The 17,800-nt window shown below is 49.9% G+C and overlaps 1 protein-coding gene across 2 annotated transcripts in view; it reads right to left on the bottom strand.

Moving 5' to 3' along the window:
- Positions 1-4,736: 4,736 nt before the first annotated feature.
- The window catches only part of ITGAX (integrin subunit alpha X), a 30,615-nt gene continuing 17,551 nt past the window's right edge, over positions 4,737-17,800 (bottom strand). For both annotated transcript variants that reach the window (XM_012469953.2, XM_064362682.1), the window contains 13 exons: positions 17,254-17,385; positions 17,092-17,165; positions 16,392-16,533; positions 12,140-12,256; positions 11,977-12,056; positions 11,791-11,874; positions 8,153-8,231; positions 7,936-8,043; positions 7,738-7,821; positions 7,424-7,537; positions 7,181-7,282; positions 6,804-6,914; positions 4,737-5,948 (listed from right to left, as the gene is read on the bottom strand). In XM_012469953.2, coding sequence (XP_012325376.2) covers positions 5,850-5,948; positions 6,804-6,914; positions 7,181-7,282; positions 7,424-7,537; positions 7,738-7,821; positions 7,936-8,043; positions 8,153-8,231; positions 11,791-11,874; positions 11,977-12,056; positions 12,140-12,256; positions 16,392-16,533; positions 17,092-17,165; positions 17,254-17,385 — 1,326 coding nt within the window. In that variant the 3' untranslated portion in view covers positions 4,737-5,849. The remainder of the gene's footprint in view (positions 5,949-6,803; positions 6,915-7,180; positions 7,283-7,423; positions 7,538-7,737; positions 7,822-7,935; positions 8,044-8,152; positions 8,232-11,790; positions 11,875-11,976; positions 12,057-12,139; positions 12,257-16,391; positions 16,534-17,091; positions 17,166-17,253; positions 17,386-17,800) is intronic.

The raw sequence follows: 17,800 nt of genomic DNA, 5'->3' as shown, positions 1-17,800 counted from the left end.
CAACAAAAAAATTTTTTTTGAGACGGAGTCCTGCTCTGTCGCCCAGGCTGGAGTGCAGTGGTGCAATCTCGGCTCACTGCAGCCTCTGCCTCCTGGGTTCTAGCGATTCGCCTGCCTCAGCCTCCTGAGTAGCTGGAACTACAGGCAAGTACCACCATGCCCAGCTAATTTTGTATTTTTAGTACAGACGGGGTTTCACCATGTTGGCCAGGCTGGTCTCAAACTCCTGACCTCAGGTGACCCACCTGCCTCGACCTCCCAAAGTGCTGGGATTACAGGTATGAGCCACTGTGCCTGGCAGTTTTTTTTAAATTAGTCAGTGGTACGAGCCGAGATCATACCACTGCACTCCTGCCTGGGCGACAGAAAGAGTCAAGGGTGAGAGGCCTCCTCGAACTGCCCTGTGCTCTGTGAATACAACCCTGCAAGCATCAGCCTCTTTAGACTGGGTGCACCATAAGTAGTTAGCCCATCCTATGGATGCAAGTCTAGGCAAGCTCCAAAATTGCAGCTTAGCCAGGGAGGATTCTTAGATTTGCTCAGGAAAGAACTCAAGAGCGAGCCTGTGGTGGGAAAAAAACAGGTTTATTGAAGCAGCCGCAGCAGCAGAGTGGCTGTTTCCTGCAGGGCAGAGTGACCCATAGGCAGTGAGCCCAGAGTAGCAGCCAGCGGGCCACTGACTAACTGTACTTATACTGACTTTTAATTACATGCAAATTAAGGGGCGGGTTATTCAGAACCTTCTGAAAAAGGAGTGGGGAGTTTCCGGAACCATAGGAGGTAACTCGCTGACCATTGCTGTGGCATGTTGCCATGGCATTTGTAAACTGTCATGGCACTGGTGGGGAGGTCTTTATGCTAATAAGCGATGAGGGTAATAGAGTTTGCTCTCCTGGCCATCTGCTGGTTCGGGCTGTTGTTTAAGTGCGGTCCCGTCTTGACCAGATCCTGTTCTGATTAGCTAGGCTGTGAGTAGAAAGCAAGTCCTCCTGATCGCCTACCTCACTCTCTCTCCCACCACTCACAGGATGAACATGATTACAAATGAACAACAAAAACTCCTTTTCTGTTGCTAGAGGTTTCAGCAGCCGAAAAGCTCCCACATACCTGCATTGCAAAAAGACTAACGCTGATTCAGACTTCGCACCGCAGTGACTTATTCCAAGTATGAGGTGACGTGCTTACTCTCCCATGCAAGCGTTAGTCACTGTTATTCCGCTGTTTCCCTCTGATATTACACAATGTCCAAGCTCTTCCTTCACAAAAGAATCTTTCTCTCAGCATAGTCTTCAAGGATAATATTTGCCAGACACTGTACGTAGCCTATTCAACAGCCACCAGGCTGCCACCTTCCTGGCTGGTGGAGCTACACCCAACACCCACTTTTTTTTTTTTTTGAGACAGAGTTTCACTCTGTCACCCAGGCTGGAGTGCAATGGCATGACCTCAGTTCACTGCAACCTCTATCTCCCAGGTTCAAGCGATTCTCCTGCCCCAGCCTACCAAGTAGCTGGGATTACAGGCATGTGCCACCATGCCTGGCTAATTTTTGTATTTTCAGTAGAGATAGGGTTTTGCCATGTTGGCCAGGCTGGTCTCAAACTCTTGACCTCAAGTGATCTACCCACCTCAGCCTCCCAAAGTGCTGAGATTACAGACGTAAACCACTGCACCTGCCTGGAGCCACCTCTTTTTATTAAGCTTGTGAAAAGCACGTGCTCACCTTCTCAACACTGCATGCAACCAAGGGGATAGAATTTGACTCAATCCTGGTCAATGGGTAAGAACTGAACCCACCAAGAACGTCTGACTGGAAGGTCAGAAAGAATCTGTCAGTGCTGAGACTCTGAATTAAACACCAAACTGCACCTGAACCTCTTGTAGTGGAAAGGCCGTCTTATCTGCTCTTACATGCTTTTGTTTTTTTCTATTATTTGCAGCCAAAAGCAACTTTTCAATACAGATACGAACTCTACCGCTGTTTTTATGAGCTTCTTGAAAATTACGTGACTTGTACCTACTTTTGCTATAAAAAGCACCTTGATTTATGCCACTGTAGCTTTGCTGTCTCCTCTGTATTCGGTGACGATATTAATCAATTTTGACTAGGAAAGCTACATGTGGCAGTTGTTCTGAGAAATCCCTGTATCTTTACCCAAGAAGTCATCGTGCTTTGAAAATGACACAAAAGCTCTGAAAGGTTCATGCGACTGTTTCATAAAGTTTCAGAATGGGCAGCATGCTAGGAACAAATGCATGTCAGAACCGATACGATCCACCTGACAGGGAGTATAATACCTTCTGGATATTTTTGGGTTTTGACTCACAATCATTTATCCCAGCATGCATGTCTATACTATACGTGCACTGGGCTCAATGTTTAAAAGTCAGTATTGACTTTGATGACATTATTCTAAATTGTAGCAATGATATTATTTTTTAATCACAACTTCCATGTGTTTGAGCCATTGATCCATTTTGTGATTCAGGGATCTAACACAACACAATAGCCGACCCTGAAATTGCAAATGCAACGAACATACATAGTAACACACAAAGGAAGACTATCAGAAAATAACACTTTGTCAGCCGGGCACGGTGGCTTACAGCCGTAATCCTAGCACTTTGGGAGGCCAAGGCAGGTGGATCACGAGGTCAGGAGTTCGAGACCAGCCTGGCCAACATGCTGAAACCATCTGTCCTAAAAATACAAAAATTAGCTAGCCATGTTGGTGCGTGCTTATAATCCCAGCTACTCCAGAGGCAGAGGCAAGAGAATCGCTTGAACATGAACCTAGGAGGCAGAGGTTGCAGTGAGCCAAGATCACGCCACTGCACTCTGGCCTGGGCGACAGACTCAGATTTCATCTCAAAAATAATAATAATGAAAATGGGCATGGTGGCACATACCTGTAGTCCCAGTTACTTAGGAGGATGAAGCAGCAGGATCACTTGAACCCAGGAGATGGAGATTGCAGTGAGCCAAGATCATGCCACTGCACTCTGGCCTGGGCAACAGACTGAGAGTCCATCTCAAAAATAATAATAATGAAAATGGGCATGGTGGCACATACCTGTAGTCCCAGCTACTTAGGAGGATGAAGCAGCAGGATCACTTGAACCCAGGAGGTGGAGATTGCAGTGAGCCAAGATCATGACACTGCACTCCAGCCTGGGCGACAGAATGAGACTCTGCATCAAAAAATAATAATAAAATAAAATAGAAAACAACAACTTGTTGCCCGAATTTAGACAAGAGTTCATTGCCAACCCTGGAGTCCACGTGCCACACAATTATTAAGGATGCAACACTGTTTCTGTGCAAATCAGTTTCAAATGTTTGAGATATATGGGTTTCTTGTTCTTTTTCTCTAAAGCCCACCACTTAGAAAACCATTGACCACCAGCGGTTCATAGAACATATTTTAAGAAACATCACTCTAGGGTCAGTTTTTTTTTTTTTTTTTTTTTGAGATAAGATCTTGCTCTGTTGTCCAGGCTGGAATACGGTGGTCCAATCACAGCTCACCGTATCCTCAACCTCCCAGGCTCAAGTGATCCTCCCACCTCAGCCTCCCAAGTAGCTGGGACTACAGGCACATGCCACCATGCCTGGGTAATTTTTTTTTTTTTTTTTGAGATGGAGTTTCGCTCTCGGTACCCAGGCTGGAGTGCAATGGTGCCATCTCGGCTCACTGCAACCTCCGCCTCCTGGGTTCAGGCAATTCTCCTGCCTCAGCCTCCTGAGTAGCTGGGATTACAGGCACGCGCCACCATACCCAGCTAATTTTTTGTATTTTTAGTAGAGACGGGGTTTCACCATGTTGACCAGGATGGTCTCGATCTCTTGACCTTGTGATCCACCCGCCTCGGCCTTCCAAAGTGCTAGGATTACAGGCGTGAGCCACTGTGCCCAGCCACAAAGGCTGAATTCTTACAATTCTTACATCATCTGACTCTCTACCTGGGGAAACTGCATAAGAAGTAGTCATCTTGGGGACTCAAAAGCTTCAAGATCCACAGGGATTTGGGACCCTCTGCTGATGTATGGGAGAGACATTTTTGGCTGGAGGTAAGGGCCACTTTCCATCTCCCCTTCAGATCACTCAACTGCCTCCCTTCTGTTTTCCTAATTGAAACATCCACACGGTGTGAGTCCCTTGCTGGTGACAGTTGCAGTGGCATCACTCGAGGTCAGGAATGGCTTGCTCTGTGTGGCCCCCAGCTCAGTGCCAGGCACCATGATGAACTTTATGCCAGGATGGTGGCATAATAACAAGAATGAACTTACTGCGGGCAGCAGCTCTCAATGTGGCACCCCAAAGCCCCCTTCAATCACTCACTATATGCAGACAGAGTGCCCTTCAACACATCCTAGGACTTGTAGGAAACACTTGTGAGTACTGGTCACTCCAGCGACCTTTCCAGGGGGAGGAGTAACCACTGGGGTTATCCCTTCTCTATCCTTCGCCCCCTCCACCTCACAGCTCCTCCAGCTTCCCATCGGCACCAGCCCTGAGAATGGAGTGAGCCGATTAAGGGGTCAGGTTACTCCCAAGAAAGGGATATTCACAACCCTACTCTGGTTAATTTCCTGTCCTGGCCCCAGGCCTCAGGTCTAACCAGGACCCACGTGGTGAAGGGACTGCCTGGCTGTCATCCTTCAGGACACACATCCACAAAAGGCCTTTTTTTTGACCTCTGACATATTTCCCAAGAGCAGTAGATGCATCTTTTTGTGCATGTTTTAATTTATTGACACTAACATTTAAAGTACACTCTTTAAAAATGATCATATCCTGGCATTTCTTCATTTACTGCATTTGTAGCCTCAAAAAATACAAGTGGTTGGGTCTCTTCTGCCCCTGGGGCTGGGTGAGCTGCAGCCACACTCCGGCCATGTTCCTCCCTAGGGGGCGCTACTCCCTTCCAGCCAGCAATGCTGCCCAATGCTGGAGGCCATCTCTGCAGAACCCAGCACACAGGCATCTCACTCCCAATTCAGCCTGGGAAATCGTGATTGAGAGCCCCGCGACAAAGCCATGAGCTGATGCTGACATGATACTAATTCACTGGAAACGATGGTGATAGGGGCCACAGAGCTTGTCACGCCATGTGCCCTGAAGCCCCCACTCTGGGATGGAAGGGAACTTCTCACGCAACGCTGGAGGGTTCAGACATTGTCCTGAGGGTAATGGGGAGCCACTGAAGATGGGTGGGGATGAGCAGCGTGTTCAGAACTGTATTTTAGAAAGATCCGGCCGGGCGAGGTGGCTCAAGCCTGTAATCCCAGCACTTTGGGATCACCTGAGATCAGGGAGTTCAAGACCAGCCTGACCAATATGGTGAAACCCCATCTCTACTAAAAATACAAAAGTTAGCCAGGCATGGTGGTGTGTGCCTGTAATCCCAGCTACTCAGGAGGCAGAGACAGGAGAATCACTTGAACCCAGGAGGCGGAGGTTGCAGGAGCCAAGATCACACTGCTGCACTCCAGCCTGGGTGACAGAGCAAGAATCCATCTCCAAAAAAGAAAGAAAGATGCCATGCCTCATGGGGGAAGGGAGACGGAAGCCTGAGGGTATTGTCCATGTATTTCTAGGTAGAAATTGCAAGTCAAACCCTTTGGGGAACACAGCAGGGACCCTCTCCTAAGGGTTTTCAGTTGGAACCTTGACAAGACACAGGCCCCTTCCCAAGCAAGATGCTCCTCCCAAAGATAGGAAGCAGGCTGATCCCAGCCTCTCTTGGTGCAACGGTTCCTCGCCCTCAGGCCTGACAGGTAAGGGTAAGTAAATGTGGAAACCTCAAAGGGGAGAGGAAGCCCAAGGCCAAGAGGGGATCATCTCTCACTGGGCAGGCTGGGGGTCTGATGTCCTGTTTTCTGGGGCAATTTGTCCATTTGCCTCCTCCATCATTTCCTTGTACTGACGCTTGAAAAAGCCAACCTGTGGGGGAGGACGGAGAAGAAACTCAGGAAGTCCATTCAGTAGAAGAGAAGAAAAGACAGGACTGAGGGAGACTGAGGGGTCACTATTCTGGAATCCCTGCTAGGTTCGAAGCACTGCACTAGGACCTTTACATGCATTGCGTCATCTAGATTTAGCCAAAAAAAAAAATGTTGTTTTTTTTTTTGAGACAGAGTCTCACTCTGTCACCCAGGCTGGAGTGCAGTGGCACAATCTCAGCTCACTGCAACCTCTGCCTCCCAGGTGCAAGCGATTCTCCTGCCTCAGGCTCCCAAGTAGCTGGGATTACAGGCACGTGCCACCACACCCAGCTAATTTTTGTATTTTTAGTAGAGATGGGGTTTCACCATGTTGGCCAGGCTGGTCTTGAACTCCTGACTTCAAGTGATCCACCCGCCTCAGCCAAAGTGCCGGGATTATAGGCGTGAGCCACCATGCCTGGCCTAGATTTAGCCAAAATTCTACGAGCTGGGTAGAGTCACCTTCACTTTGAGAAATCAAGGCCCACAGTGGAGCAGACACTGGCCAACAGTCAAAGACAAAAAGAATCTGTCGTGATGTCAGCATTCAAACTGGGTCTGTGCTTTTATATGATAATCTGCTGTGGAGAGAAACTGGAGAAGGGCGGGAAAGCAAGGCAGAATGTTTAGAGGAGGATTGAGAATCACAAAGTAGGGGGCCGCTGGAGGCGGGCAATATGGGAGGTGGGAGGCAATTTCTCATATGAAGCGACCCTACAAGAAAGTGCCTCTGCTTCAAAGCGAGCTCCTTCTCGCTCTGCAAAAAGATTGGGACCAGATGCTGGTGGGGTCCAGCGTGGCATAAAACACTCACTTTGTACAGGGCGGCTGTGATGAGCGCCAGCAGCAGCAGACCCCCCACGGAGCTGCCCACGATGAGGGGGATGGGGTTGTGGATCTCGTAGTTCTCCAGCACCGTCATCGTCTGAAGTGGAGGTGACCCCATCAGAAAGCGCCTGCCCTCCTGCCATCCCAGACTCCTCACCATTCCCCAACCTTTAACTCCCTCCCCTGCTCCTTGGCCCTGCTCCAAAGGGTGAGATGCAGCAGCACCCATGCCCTTAGGGACAGCCGTCCTGCCCAGGGACCTTCACCCTCCTCCCCCAGGCTTACAAATCCCCACCCAGCACCGCAGATGGAGCCCCAGGGGCCCTCTTTCCAGCCTGGCCGCTGCCCTCACACCGTCTCTACCTGAGCGCTCATAAATGCCTCCTGTCCCGGAAGCTGGGAGTACACCGATGTGTCGAACGTAATTTCAGCCACACTCACGACCGATACCTTCTTCTGCGATGTCTGCAAAGGGGTTGGGGAAACCTGTAGAACTGGCTCTGGGGAGGCTCAGGGCTCCGGGGACAGCCTGGCTTGCAGATGGGCACAGACACGCCAGGTCCCGCCTGAGTCTGGGGCAGGGGCTCTGCCATTGCACCCACACACCTGGCGGACCCAGCCAAAGCTGAGGTTGCCCTTCAGGGTGAAGTCCAGCTCCTCCTGGACGCTGAAGGAGGGGACGTCACAGCGGAACCGCAGGCAGCCGGCAATGGAGCAGTCCTGGGGGCAGAGAAATCGCATCAGGCTGAGAAAGATGAGTATGAAGGTCGGAGGCAGCATTACTCGGTGTGATCTGAGGGCAGCGGCCGAATCTGAATGCAAAAGGCTAGCTCAGCAGGATGGACGCGGAACATGAACTCCTGGGTGAAATTTCTCTGATGTGCCGCCTGCAGTGAAGGCTGGCCCAGAGCCCTCCTCACCAGCACAGGATTCTTCTGAATGTGCGCCAGGAAGTCAGACACTGGGGGTGCGATTTTCTCCGAGGAGCACCGAAGGGATGGGTCCTGGGGGGAAATGCAGAGAACAGGCGTCTCAGCTGGGACCTCAGGGACTCATGAGGGGCACAGCGAATCCAGGTAAAAAGTGCATTCACAGAGCCACACACAGTCCTCAGGTACCTGGGGATGGGAGACCTCCACCTCCGTCCACACAGCCTCCTGGTTCAGCTCCACAGGCACCCAGAAGTTGATGCTGACAGGCAGGTCCCTCTGTCCGAGGTTGTTGACCTGCACAGAGGGCGGTGAGGGCAGAGCCCACGCCAAAGCCCACAGCCCTCCCCAGCCTCCCTCCCCAGCCTCCCGCCCCAGCCCAGGTTCCAGTGTCTCCACCACCTGCCTGGTATCTGTGTGTGGCCACACGGCTTTCCTTCTCCTCAGAGGCTGAGAAGTTGAAGTACTTGGTGGATTGTTCATGGCTGGAGAGAGGAGAGGCATTGGTGGACGTGAACCACCACGGGGCCTCTGCAGGAGGCATTGGCTGCGACATGAGGGGACAGGTGGGGCCTTGGCATGTCCTAGAATAGGGGCTGTGGCTGAGTTAGGTTAAAAGAGAGTTTAGAGGCCAGGCACGGTGGCTCACTCCTGTAATCCCCACACTTTGGAGGCTGAGATGGGCAGATCACCTGAGGTCAGGAGTTCAAGACCAGCCTGGTCAACATGGAGAAACCACGTCTCTACTAAAAATACAAAAATTAGCCAGGCGTGGTGGCGGGCGCCTGTAATCCCAGTTACTCAGGAGGCTGAGGCACAAGAATTGCTTGGAGCCAGGAGGCAGAGGTTGCAGTGAGCCGAGATTGCCCCACTGCACTCCAGCCTGGGCAACACAGTGAGACTTGGTCTCAAAAAAAAGAGAGAGAGTTCAGAAAAGCAGGGCTGGGCTTCTAAACAAGGGCTAAGTGGCTGAGTGCAGTGGCTCACACCTATAATCCCAGCACTTTGGGAGGTCGAGGTAGGAGGATCACTTGAGGCCAGGGTTCAAGATCAGCCTGGGCAACATAGTAAGACCCCATCTCTACAAAAAAATTTGTTCATTAGCCAGGCATGGTGGCACATATCTGTAGTCTCAACTCCTTGGGAGGCTGAGGTGGGAGGATCACTTGATTCCAAGAGGAGTTCAAGGTTGCTATGAGCTGTGATCACGCCACTGCACTCCAGCCTGGGTAACAGAGCAAGACGTGGGCTCTTAAAAAAAATGGGTGCAAAGAGCTCGTAGCTGCCTGCAGTGGGGCTGGGCAGTGGGTGCAGTGAACGGAGAAGAGAGCTCTGCCACTGACCTGCAGGAGAGCAGGGGCCAGGGCCTGCCCCTCTGCTTTCCTTCCAGCCCTTCGTGGAGATATAGGATGCCAGGGACCAGTGGGACACGGCGCAGGGCTGTTGACCAAATGCTACTGAGCATTGCCCCTTCTCGGTCCCCTACAGGCCTCCCCCAGGGCCCTTTTCTCCCATTTCCTTGGCTTTTCCGGGCCTGAGGCTTGGAGGTGAGGGAGGGCCAACAACAGACTCTTCACAGGATCTCAGTTTAAGGTCCCAAGCCCTTCTTGGGCACAAGCCTGAAGACCCAGTGGTCAGCTGTGACCGTCACACCGTGGCCGGTCTCACTTCTGCCTCACTGCTTCACTCTTCTGGCACCTGTCCTCTAGCTGGCATAGTCCAAATGCCAGCCCACCACACCTACTCTGGAGCCTCATTCCTTCCCTGCCAATTTTTTGTAGAGATGGGATCTCACTATGTTGCCCAGGCTGATCTCGAACTCCTGGCCTCAAGCGATCCTCTCATCTTGGCCTCCCCGCAAAATGCCCCAACCTGGCACTCCCTGTACCCCAACCCACAGGGTCACATCTGCCGTGTGTGACTGAGCTGTGGGCCACACATGCCTAAAGGAGGTGAGCTCTGCCAATGGGGCCCCTGCCAGCGGGTGTGAGAGCCTAGGCACAGCCCAGCACACAAGCTCAGAGCATGCGCCTGGCTGGGAGCCCCACACGTGCAGGTGCAGGTGAGGGTGGAACGAGGCAGAGGAGAACATCCAGCAAGGCACACCCCACAAGGGTGGGGGTTCGTGTCTGATTCTGATCACACATAATAAGGGCCCAGTAAGTCTTCACTGAATGTCTAATGAACGTACGGGAAATAGCCACAGTGCCGCGCCTGATGCACAGCAACTTTGAGGAAGGCATCGACTGAAGGGAGGTGTCTGCTGAAACTTGACCTTTTAGTTTCAAGCACCTTATCTCACCCTCCCTGGCAGCATTTCAAGGCCCTGTGTTTTTTTGTTGTTGTTGTTTTGTTTTGTTTTTTGAGACAGAGGTTTGTTCTTGTCCCCCAGACTGGAGTGCAGTGGTGCAATCTCAGCTCACTGCAACCTCTGCCTCCCGAGTTCAAGTGATTCTCCTGCCTCAGTCACCCAAGAAGCTGGGATTACAAGCACCCGCCACTACACCCAGCTAATTTTTGTATTTTTAGTAGAGATGGGGTTTCACCATGTTGGCCAGGCTGGTCTTGAACTCCTGACCTCAAGTGATCCGCCCGCCTCAGCCTCCCAGAGTGGTGGGATTACAGGCGTGAGCCACCGTGCCCGGCCGGCCCTGTCTTTTTACCCAGCTTTTCCCTGACATACAGCCTCTGTGGCAGGCAGGTCATCCGTCCCTATCCTTCCCCAAGGGTACTGGGAAGAGGAGGAGGGGCTTCTAAAAGTCCCGCAGGGTACAAGTGTATTCCCAGGACAAGAAGAAATGTCCCGTCCAGATACCAACAGCCTCTCGATGCTGTGGACCCTTCTGTGTTTAACTGACGCCTCTCCTTCCAAGGGGCCCTAGCCCCATCTCAGAAACCCACATCCCCTGCACCCCTGCAGTACAGAATCACATGGCCCTAGATGAGATTCGGGCTTGGACCAGGATAACTTTGCTCCCCAGTGAGGCTTAGAAGAATATCAAAGGTAGGGACACGTCTCATATCTCCTGGGAAACACAAGAGAATGTTGGTGCATTTGAGAAAGGCTTTTAACTCCTGTTAAAACTGGCATATAACGATAATAACATCACAATTATTAGGATAATAACTAGCCCACAATCAATATTTGTTGACGGCTGGGCATGGTAGCTCATGCTCATAATCCCCGCACTTTGGGGGGCCAAGGCAGATGGATCACTTGAGGTCAGGAGTTCAAAACCAGCCTGGCCAACGTGATGAAACCCTGTCTCCACTAAAAATACAAAAATTAGCTGGCCGTGATGGTGCGTGCCTGTAATCCCAGCTACTCCAGAGGCTGAGGCAAGAGAATCGCTTGAACTTGAACCTGGGAAGCGGAGGTTGCAGTGAGCCAAGATTACACCACTGCACTCCAGCCTGGGCAACAGAGTGAGACTCTGCCTCAAAAAATAATAATGATAAAATAAAATAGAAGACAACAACTTGTTGCCTGAATTTAGACAACAGCCCATTGTCATCCCTGGAGTCCACTTGCCACACAATTAATAAGGATGCAACACTATTTCTGTGCAAATCACCAGTTTCAAATGTTTGAGATGTGTGGGTTTCTTGCTCTTTTTCTCTAAAACCTACCACTTAGAAGAGCATTCACCATCAGCTGTTTGTAGAACACATTTTAAGAAACATCACTCTAGGGTCAGTTTTTTTTTTTTGAGATAAGATCTTGCTCTGTTGCCCAGGCTGGAATGTGGTGGTCCAATCACAGCTCACCATATCCTCAACTTCCCAGGCTCAAGTGATCCTCCTGCCTCAGCCTCCCAAATAGCTGGAACTACAGGCACAAGCCACCATGCCTGGGTAATTTTTATCAAGGATAAAATGAAAGAAACAAAAAAAAAAGTGTTGACTGGTAAGTGCTGCTGGCGATATTATCTAACACCCGAAACCTAACACATCTCAGATGTTCAGCTGCTGCAGGGGACAAGGTCTACCCCCATCAGGGTGAGAGAGAAGAACCCCTTCGCCTGCGGCGGGGCGCCTGCTGACCTGCTGGCCACGGTGTAGACGGCGTACTTCACAGGGAGCTCCTGCTGGAAGGTGGTCTTGCTGGTCCTGGGGGTGTTGTTCTCACTGGAGAAAGAGGAGAGACCCAGTTGCCAAAGGCCCCAGAGGAGGAGGATGTGGAGTGGGGCTGGAGATGAGGGGCACTGCCCCTGGCCTGGCCCGGCTCACCTGCTCACGTTGGCTACCAGAAGCAGTCGGTCTCCCAGGACAGCCTTGGGGGAGATGTCAAAGGTAGCCAAGAAGCTGATCTGAGGAAAGGCACTGAGGAGGTCACAGAGCAGTAAGGACAGGGCGGGGAGGGGAGCGGCGAGGGAACGGAAGCCAGGCTGACCTGGGCGCCCTCACGGAAGATCAGGTGGTTGATCCTGCAGCTGGTGCTCCAGGTGCCCTGACTCCCAGCTGGGGCGCTGTCACATGTCAGGCGCAGGGAGCGCAGCTGTCCCTGTTTCTAGGCACAAGAAAAAGTAGAGGAGTATTAGCTGAAATTGAAAGCAATGGCAAAAACCACAATTACTTTTGCATCAACCTACTATAACGGTATTCCAAAGACACTCCGTAAAGTAGTGATGAAGCTTCCCGGAGCCCACCTTAAGGTTATGTTTTTGTTTTTTTTTGAGAGCAGGTCTCACTCTGTCACCCAGGCTAAAGAGTAGTGATGCAGTCGCAGCTCACTGCAGCCTCAAACTCCTGGGTTCAAGCCATCTCCTCACCTCAGCCTCCCGAGTAGCTGGGACTATAGGCACACACCACCATGCCTGGCTAATTAAAAAAAAAAAAATTTTTTTTTGAGATGGGATCTCACTATGTTGCCCAGGCTGGTCTTGAACTTCTGGCCTCAAGCATCCTCCCATCTTGGGCCCCCCAAACACTAGGATAACAGGTATAAGCCATCACACCCAGCCAAGGTTATGTTTTTAAAAGCTCCCCCATAGCTATCTGGTCAAACTTTCTTCCAAAGTAGAAATCTCAAAGTTATTAAAATGTTCACCTTTTTATTGTTATTTTAAAGGCCTCTTATTACGGAAATTTTGAAACACATCTGAAAGTAGAGAGACTAGAAAATCAACCCCCGTACATCCATCACTCATTTTAAGTAACCAACATTTTTCTACTCCTGTTTCTACTCTGTTCTCTTTCTGAATATTTTAAAGCATGTCCCAAACATCATATTTGTGGGAAGTAGAAAAGTTCCTCTTTAAAGTTTTCTTTCTTGTTAAAGAATAAATTTGCTGATAACACTTTGTTAAGCCCTTATCCTATGTAGCTGTTAAGACATGCCATGCGTACAAGCACGTAATACATTCTATATCCTCATACTTTAACAGGATATCTGTGCTGGACGTGCTCACAGGCATGTCCCAGCTGGCAGCCTATGCCCATTACCTGTTTAAAAAAGTTTTAAGTTGTTAGCCAATCGGGTTTTAGTTTAAATTGTAAGGTCTGACTCCAGCCAACAGAGAGCAGACACAGCAGTAAGGACGACCCCAAATGGGTAGGGGATAAATATGTCTGCTTTTCCTTTGTTCATTGTACTCTGGCGGCAAGATGGCTAGTGAGAGTACCCTTCCTGCAGTCCAGGAAGTAAAAATTGTGTTACTGAAAGATCCTTTGTCTCAGGGCTGATTTTTATTTTTGGCACCGAGCATCTGTTTCCAACAATATTATTTCATCTAGAAATACTTCAGTGTATACCACCAACAGATAAGGGTATTTTAAATGTAACCACAAGACCCAACAAAGCACAGCCAACAAAATTAACAATTACTCCTTAATATACCATTGTACCAGTCATGTTCTATTTTCTTAGACTGTCTCCAAAAATGTTATTTTACAGCTCATGTATTAAAATCAGTATTGAACACATTACATTTGGTTGATAGGTCTAGGGTCACTTTCAGTGACAGTGATCACCCCTGACATGCAGAGATGACCTTTCCTGGTGTGTTCTTTTATACATTAATCAAAATGTGCTTCTGTTGGGAATACGAGACTAAGAAAAACAGAGCAGATTAACAACCAAACATTATGTGTGGACTTAGCTTGAATTTTGGTTCAAATAGTCCAGAGGGAAAAAGATATTTTTGAGACAATTACAGAATTTTGACTATTATCTTAATACCAAGGAATCATTTATTTCATTGGGTGTGATAATGGTGTTGAGGTCATATAAGATGTCCTCATTGTTTAGAACTATAGAGTGTGTCTTTGTCTGTTCCCTGCTGCTATAACAGATTACCACAAACCAGGTAATTTATCAATAGAAGCTTCATGTTTCCAGGAACCGGGAAGTCCAAGAACTTGGCACCGGTATCTGGTGAGGGCCTTTGTGCTATGTCATCTAACAGCAGAAGGCAGTAGGGCAAGAGAGCACATGTGAGAGTGAGAGGGAAAGCGGACCAAACTCATCCTTTAATTAGGAACCCACTCCTGGGCCGGGCACGGTGGCTCACACCTGTAATCTCAGCACTTTGGGAGGCTGAGGCGAGTGGATCACTTGAGGTCAGGAGTTCAAGACCCGCCTGACCAACATGGTAAAACCCTGTCTCTACTAAAAATACAAAACTTAGCTTGATGTGGTGGTGAGTGCCTGTAATCCCAGCTACTCGGGAGGCTGAGACACAAGAATTACTTGAATCTGGGAGGCAGAGACTGCAGTGAGCCAAGATCATACCACTGCACTCCAGCCTGGGTAACAGAGCGAGACCTTGTCACAAAAAACAAAACCAAAAAAACAAAACAAAACGAAAACCCACCCCACTCCTGAAATAACTAATCTACTCTCAAAATAATAGTATTCATCCATTCATGAGGGCTTTGCCGTCATAACCTAATCACCCCTTAAAGACCCATCTTTCAACACTGTTGCATTGGGAATTAAGTGTTCAACACGTGAACTTTTGTTGATGCGTTCAAGTCATAGCAGAGTGAATAAGGAGGGTTACAATGACCCCCATGTCTGAGATTAGTTTTAAAATAAGTCAGCAGGTCTGGCACAGTGGCTCATGTCTGTAACTCCAACACTTTGGGAGGCTGAGATGGGAGGATTGCTTGAACCCAGGAATTAGAGACCAACTTGGGCAGCACAGTAAGACCCCCACTCTACAAAAAGATTAGCCAGCTGGGCATGGTGGCTCATGCCTGTAATCCCAGCACTTTGGGCAGCTGAGGCAGGTGGATCACCTGAGGTCAGGAGTTCGAGACCACCCTGACCAACATGGAGAAACCCTGTCTCTACTAATAATACAAAAATTAGCTGGGCATGGTGGCACATGCCTGTAATCCCAGCTACTCAGAAGGCTGAAGCAGAGAATTGCTTGAACCTGGGAGGCAGAGGTTGTGGTGAGCCGAGATTGTGCCATTGAACTCCAGCCTGGGCAACTAGAGGGAAATTCTGTCTCAAAAAAAAAAAGAAAAATAGCCAAGTGTGGTAGTTTGTGCCTATAGTTCTAGCTACTCAGGAGGCTGAGATGGGAGGATTGCTTGAGCCCAGGAGGTCGAGGCTGCAGTGAGCCATGATTGTGCTACTGCACTCCAGCCTATGTGACAGAGTGAGACCCTGTCTCAAAAATAAATAAATAAATAAATAAAATATGTTAGCAAAGGGGAAAAACTGAAACAAATGTGGCAAAATGTTGCTAGGTGTTGAATCTGGGTGCTAAGTTTTGGGGAGGTTTGTTGTAAATGTTTTAAATTTTTCATAATAACTTTTTTTTGAGACAGAGTCTTGCTCTGTCACCAGGCTGGAGTGCAGTGGCACAATCTTGGCTTACTGCAACCTCCGCCTCCTGGGTTCAAGTGATTGTCCCACCTCAGCTTCCCGAGTAGCTGGGATGACAGGCGCGCACCACCACACGAGCTAATTTTTGTATTTTTAGTAGATACAGGGTTTTACCATGTTGGCCAGGCTGGTCTCGAACTCCTGCCTTGGCCTCCCAAAGTCCTGGGATTACAGACGTGAGCCACTGCACCTGGCCATAATAACATTTTTGTTTAAAAAGTCTGGTTCTCTTTGACTCCCTATGGTCCTGGTTCTATATTCTAGCGCAGGGATTGGCAAACGATAGCCACTACCTATATTTATACATAAAGTTTTACTGCCTCTCAGGTATATTCATTCATAATCTCATTTATGTCAACGGCTGCTTTCACTCCACAACACCAGAGGTTAGCAGCTGCGACACAGACCGCTTGGCCCACAAAGACAAAATATTTACTATCTAGCCCTTTGTAGAAAAAGGTTCCCACGCCTTAATGCAGAATGACCAATAAATTCAACCCCTTGCTTCTACAGAACAGCATTTTTAAGTAGTTGAAGGATGAGATATGTTTTCCTTTAAAAGAGGAATATTGACATGATATGGAGTAGAAAGAAATTTGGGCAGGATTCCTTCTGTCTCCGCATTAGTAGCCTCTCAGGAAATCATTCCCGTTAGTGTCCTCAAACTGCGATGCCTGAAGTTGAACACCACAAGAGCAGAGGCAAGTCCCAGATGGCACAACCACCTCCAAGCCCCCTCTTGAACCGCACAGGAATCTACGCTGACACCCAGCCCAGCTGCCTCCTCCTTCCCCAGAGGGAGCACCTGGCCCTCTGCCACGTGGCGGTAGGACAGTCCCGCCGGGTGGGAGAAGGTGATGGTGGTTCCGTAGGAGTCTTCCCCGTCGTTCCACACCATCACTTCTGCATTTAGCTCCAGGTTACTCCCCACCAGCAGGGTCTTCAAGCTGGGTATCGGGGAGGGGAAGGAGAAGATGATTCTGTGACTGAGGCTAGAAATAATCTGGGAATAAAATGGGGTGGGTGGGGACGTGGGAGATAGACAGGGGACAGGACACCTGGGTTCTTCTTTTTTTTTTTTTTTTAAGAGGCAGAGTCTTGCTCTGTCACCCAGGCTGGAGAGTAGTGGTGTGATCATGGCTCACTGCAGCCTCCAACTCCAGAGCTCAAGCAATCCTCCAGCTTCAGCCTCCCAAGTAGCTGGGACTATAGGCATGCTCCACCACACTCAGCTGACTTTTCTGTTGTTTCGTTTTTGTAGAAATGGGATCTCACTTTGTTGTCCAGGCTGATCCCTAACTCCTGGCCTCAAAAGATCCTCCCGCCTCGGCCTCCCAAAGTGCTGGGATTACAGGCGTGAGCCACCGTGCCCAGCCAGGACACCTGGGTTTTGAGTATAGGATGAGACAATGTTAGGGAGAGCCAGGGACAGGAGTCCCAGGTTCCAGGAAGGAGGCTGGGGTGCCAGGGCAGGTCTAAGGGCAGGGTGAGGCGGGGGCACTCACCCTGGGAAGCTGAAGGAGATGCCAAGATCGTCCTGGCAGATGTGGTCAGCTCCACAGTTCTTCTCAAAGGGGAGCTGCGTGGGAAGGCAATGGAGGGTTTTCTCTGAGACCCGGGCCCCACACTGTGCGCCCTCTTTGGGAGACCCCAGCGCCAGGACTCACGGAGGCTGTGAAGTATCTCTGAGCATCAGTGGCCAGCATAGGCTGCAGGTTTCTGAAGTAAGGGAGGGGCTTGCCCACCAGCGTGAAGTTCAGACGCAAGGTGATGGGAGTCACGGAGTCCTCCACGCAGGCCTGGGGGATGGGCATGGGGGAGGGAGGAGGGTAAAGGGAACACTGTGCAGAGCTGTGCTCCCCTCCGCTCCCCTCACAGTTCTCATCCAGCCTGCTCAGCGTCACCACCTCCAGGAGGCCTCCCTGACACCCTCTCATTTCTCTTCCCTGGTTTGTCTTTTTTTTTTTTCTCCTCTCCATAGACCTCCCGATCAGCAATGACTGTTTTTGCCACTGCTCTGCCCCTGACCCTCAGGTCCTGTCTTTGAGGAGCAACTTGATAAATGCATGTCCAGTGAATGCCTGAAAAAAAACCCAGCCAGAAGCCCCAGACCTCGCTCTCAGGCTGCCCAATTCTCTTTCCTGAAATCCAACCGATCTCATCACTCGTTGGCTCGCTCACTGGCTAACGTGAAGTAAGCGCCTCCCGCACGCA

The sequence above is a fragment of the Aotus nancymaae genome, unplaced genomic scaffold (assembly GCF_030222135.1).
Source record: "Aotus nancymaae isolate 86718 unplaced genomic scaffold, 86718_ANA_hifiasm-v0.15.2.pri h1tg000049l, whole genome shotgun sequence".
NCBI classification, from domain to species: Eukaryota; Metazoa; Chordata; class Mammalia; order Primates; family Aotidae; genus Aotus; species Aotus nancymaae.
Note: the sequence above shows the minus strand (reverse complement) of the source record. Positions and strands in the feature narration are given on the sequence as shown.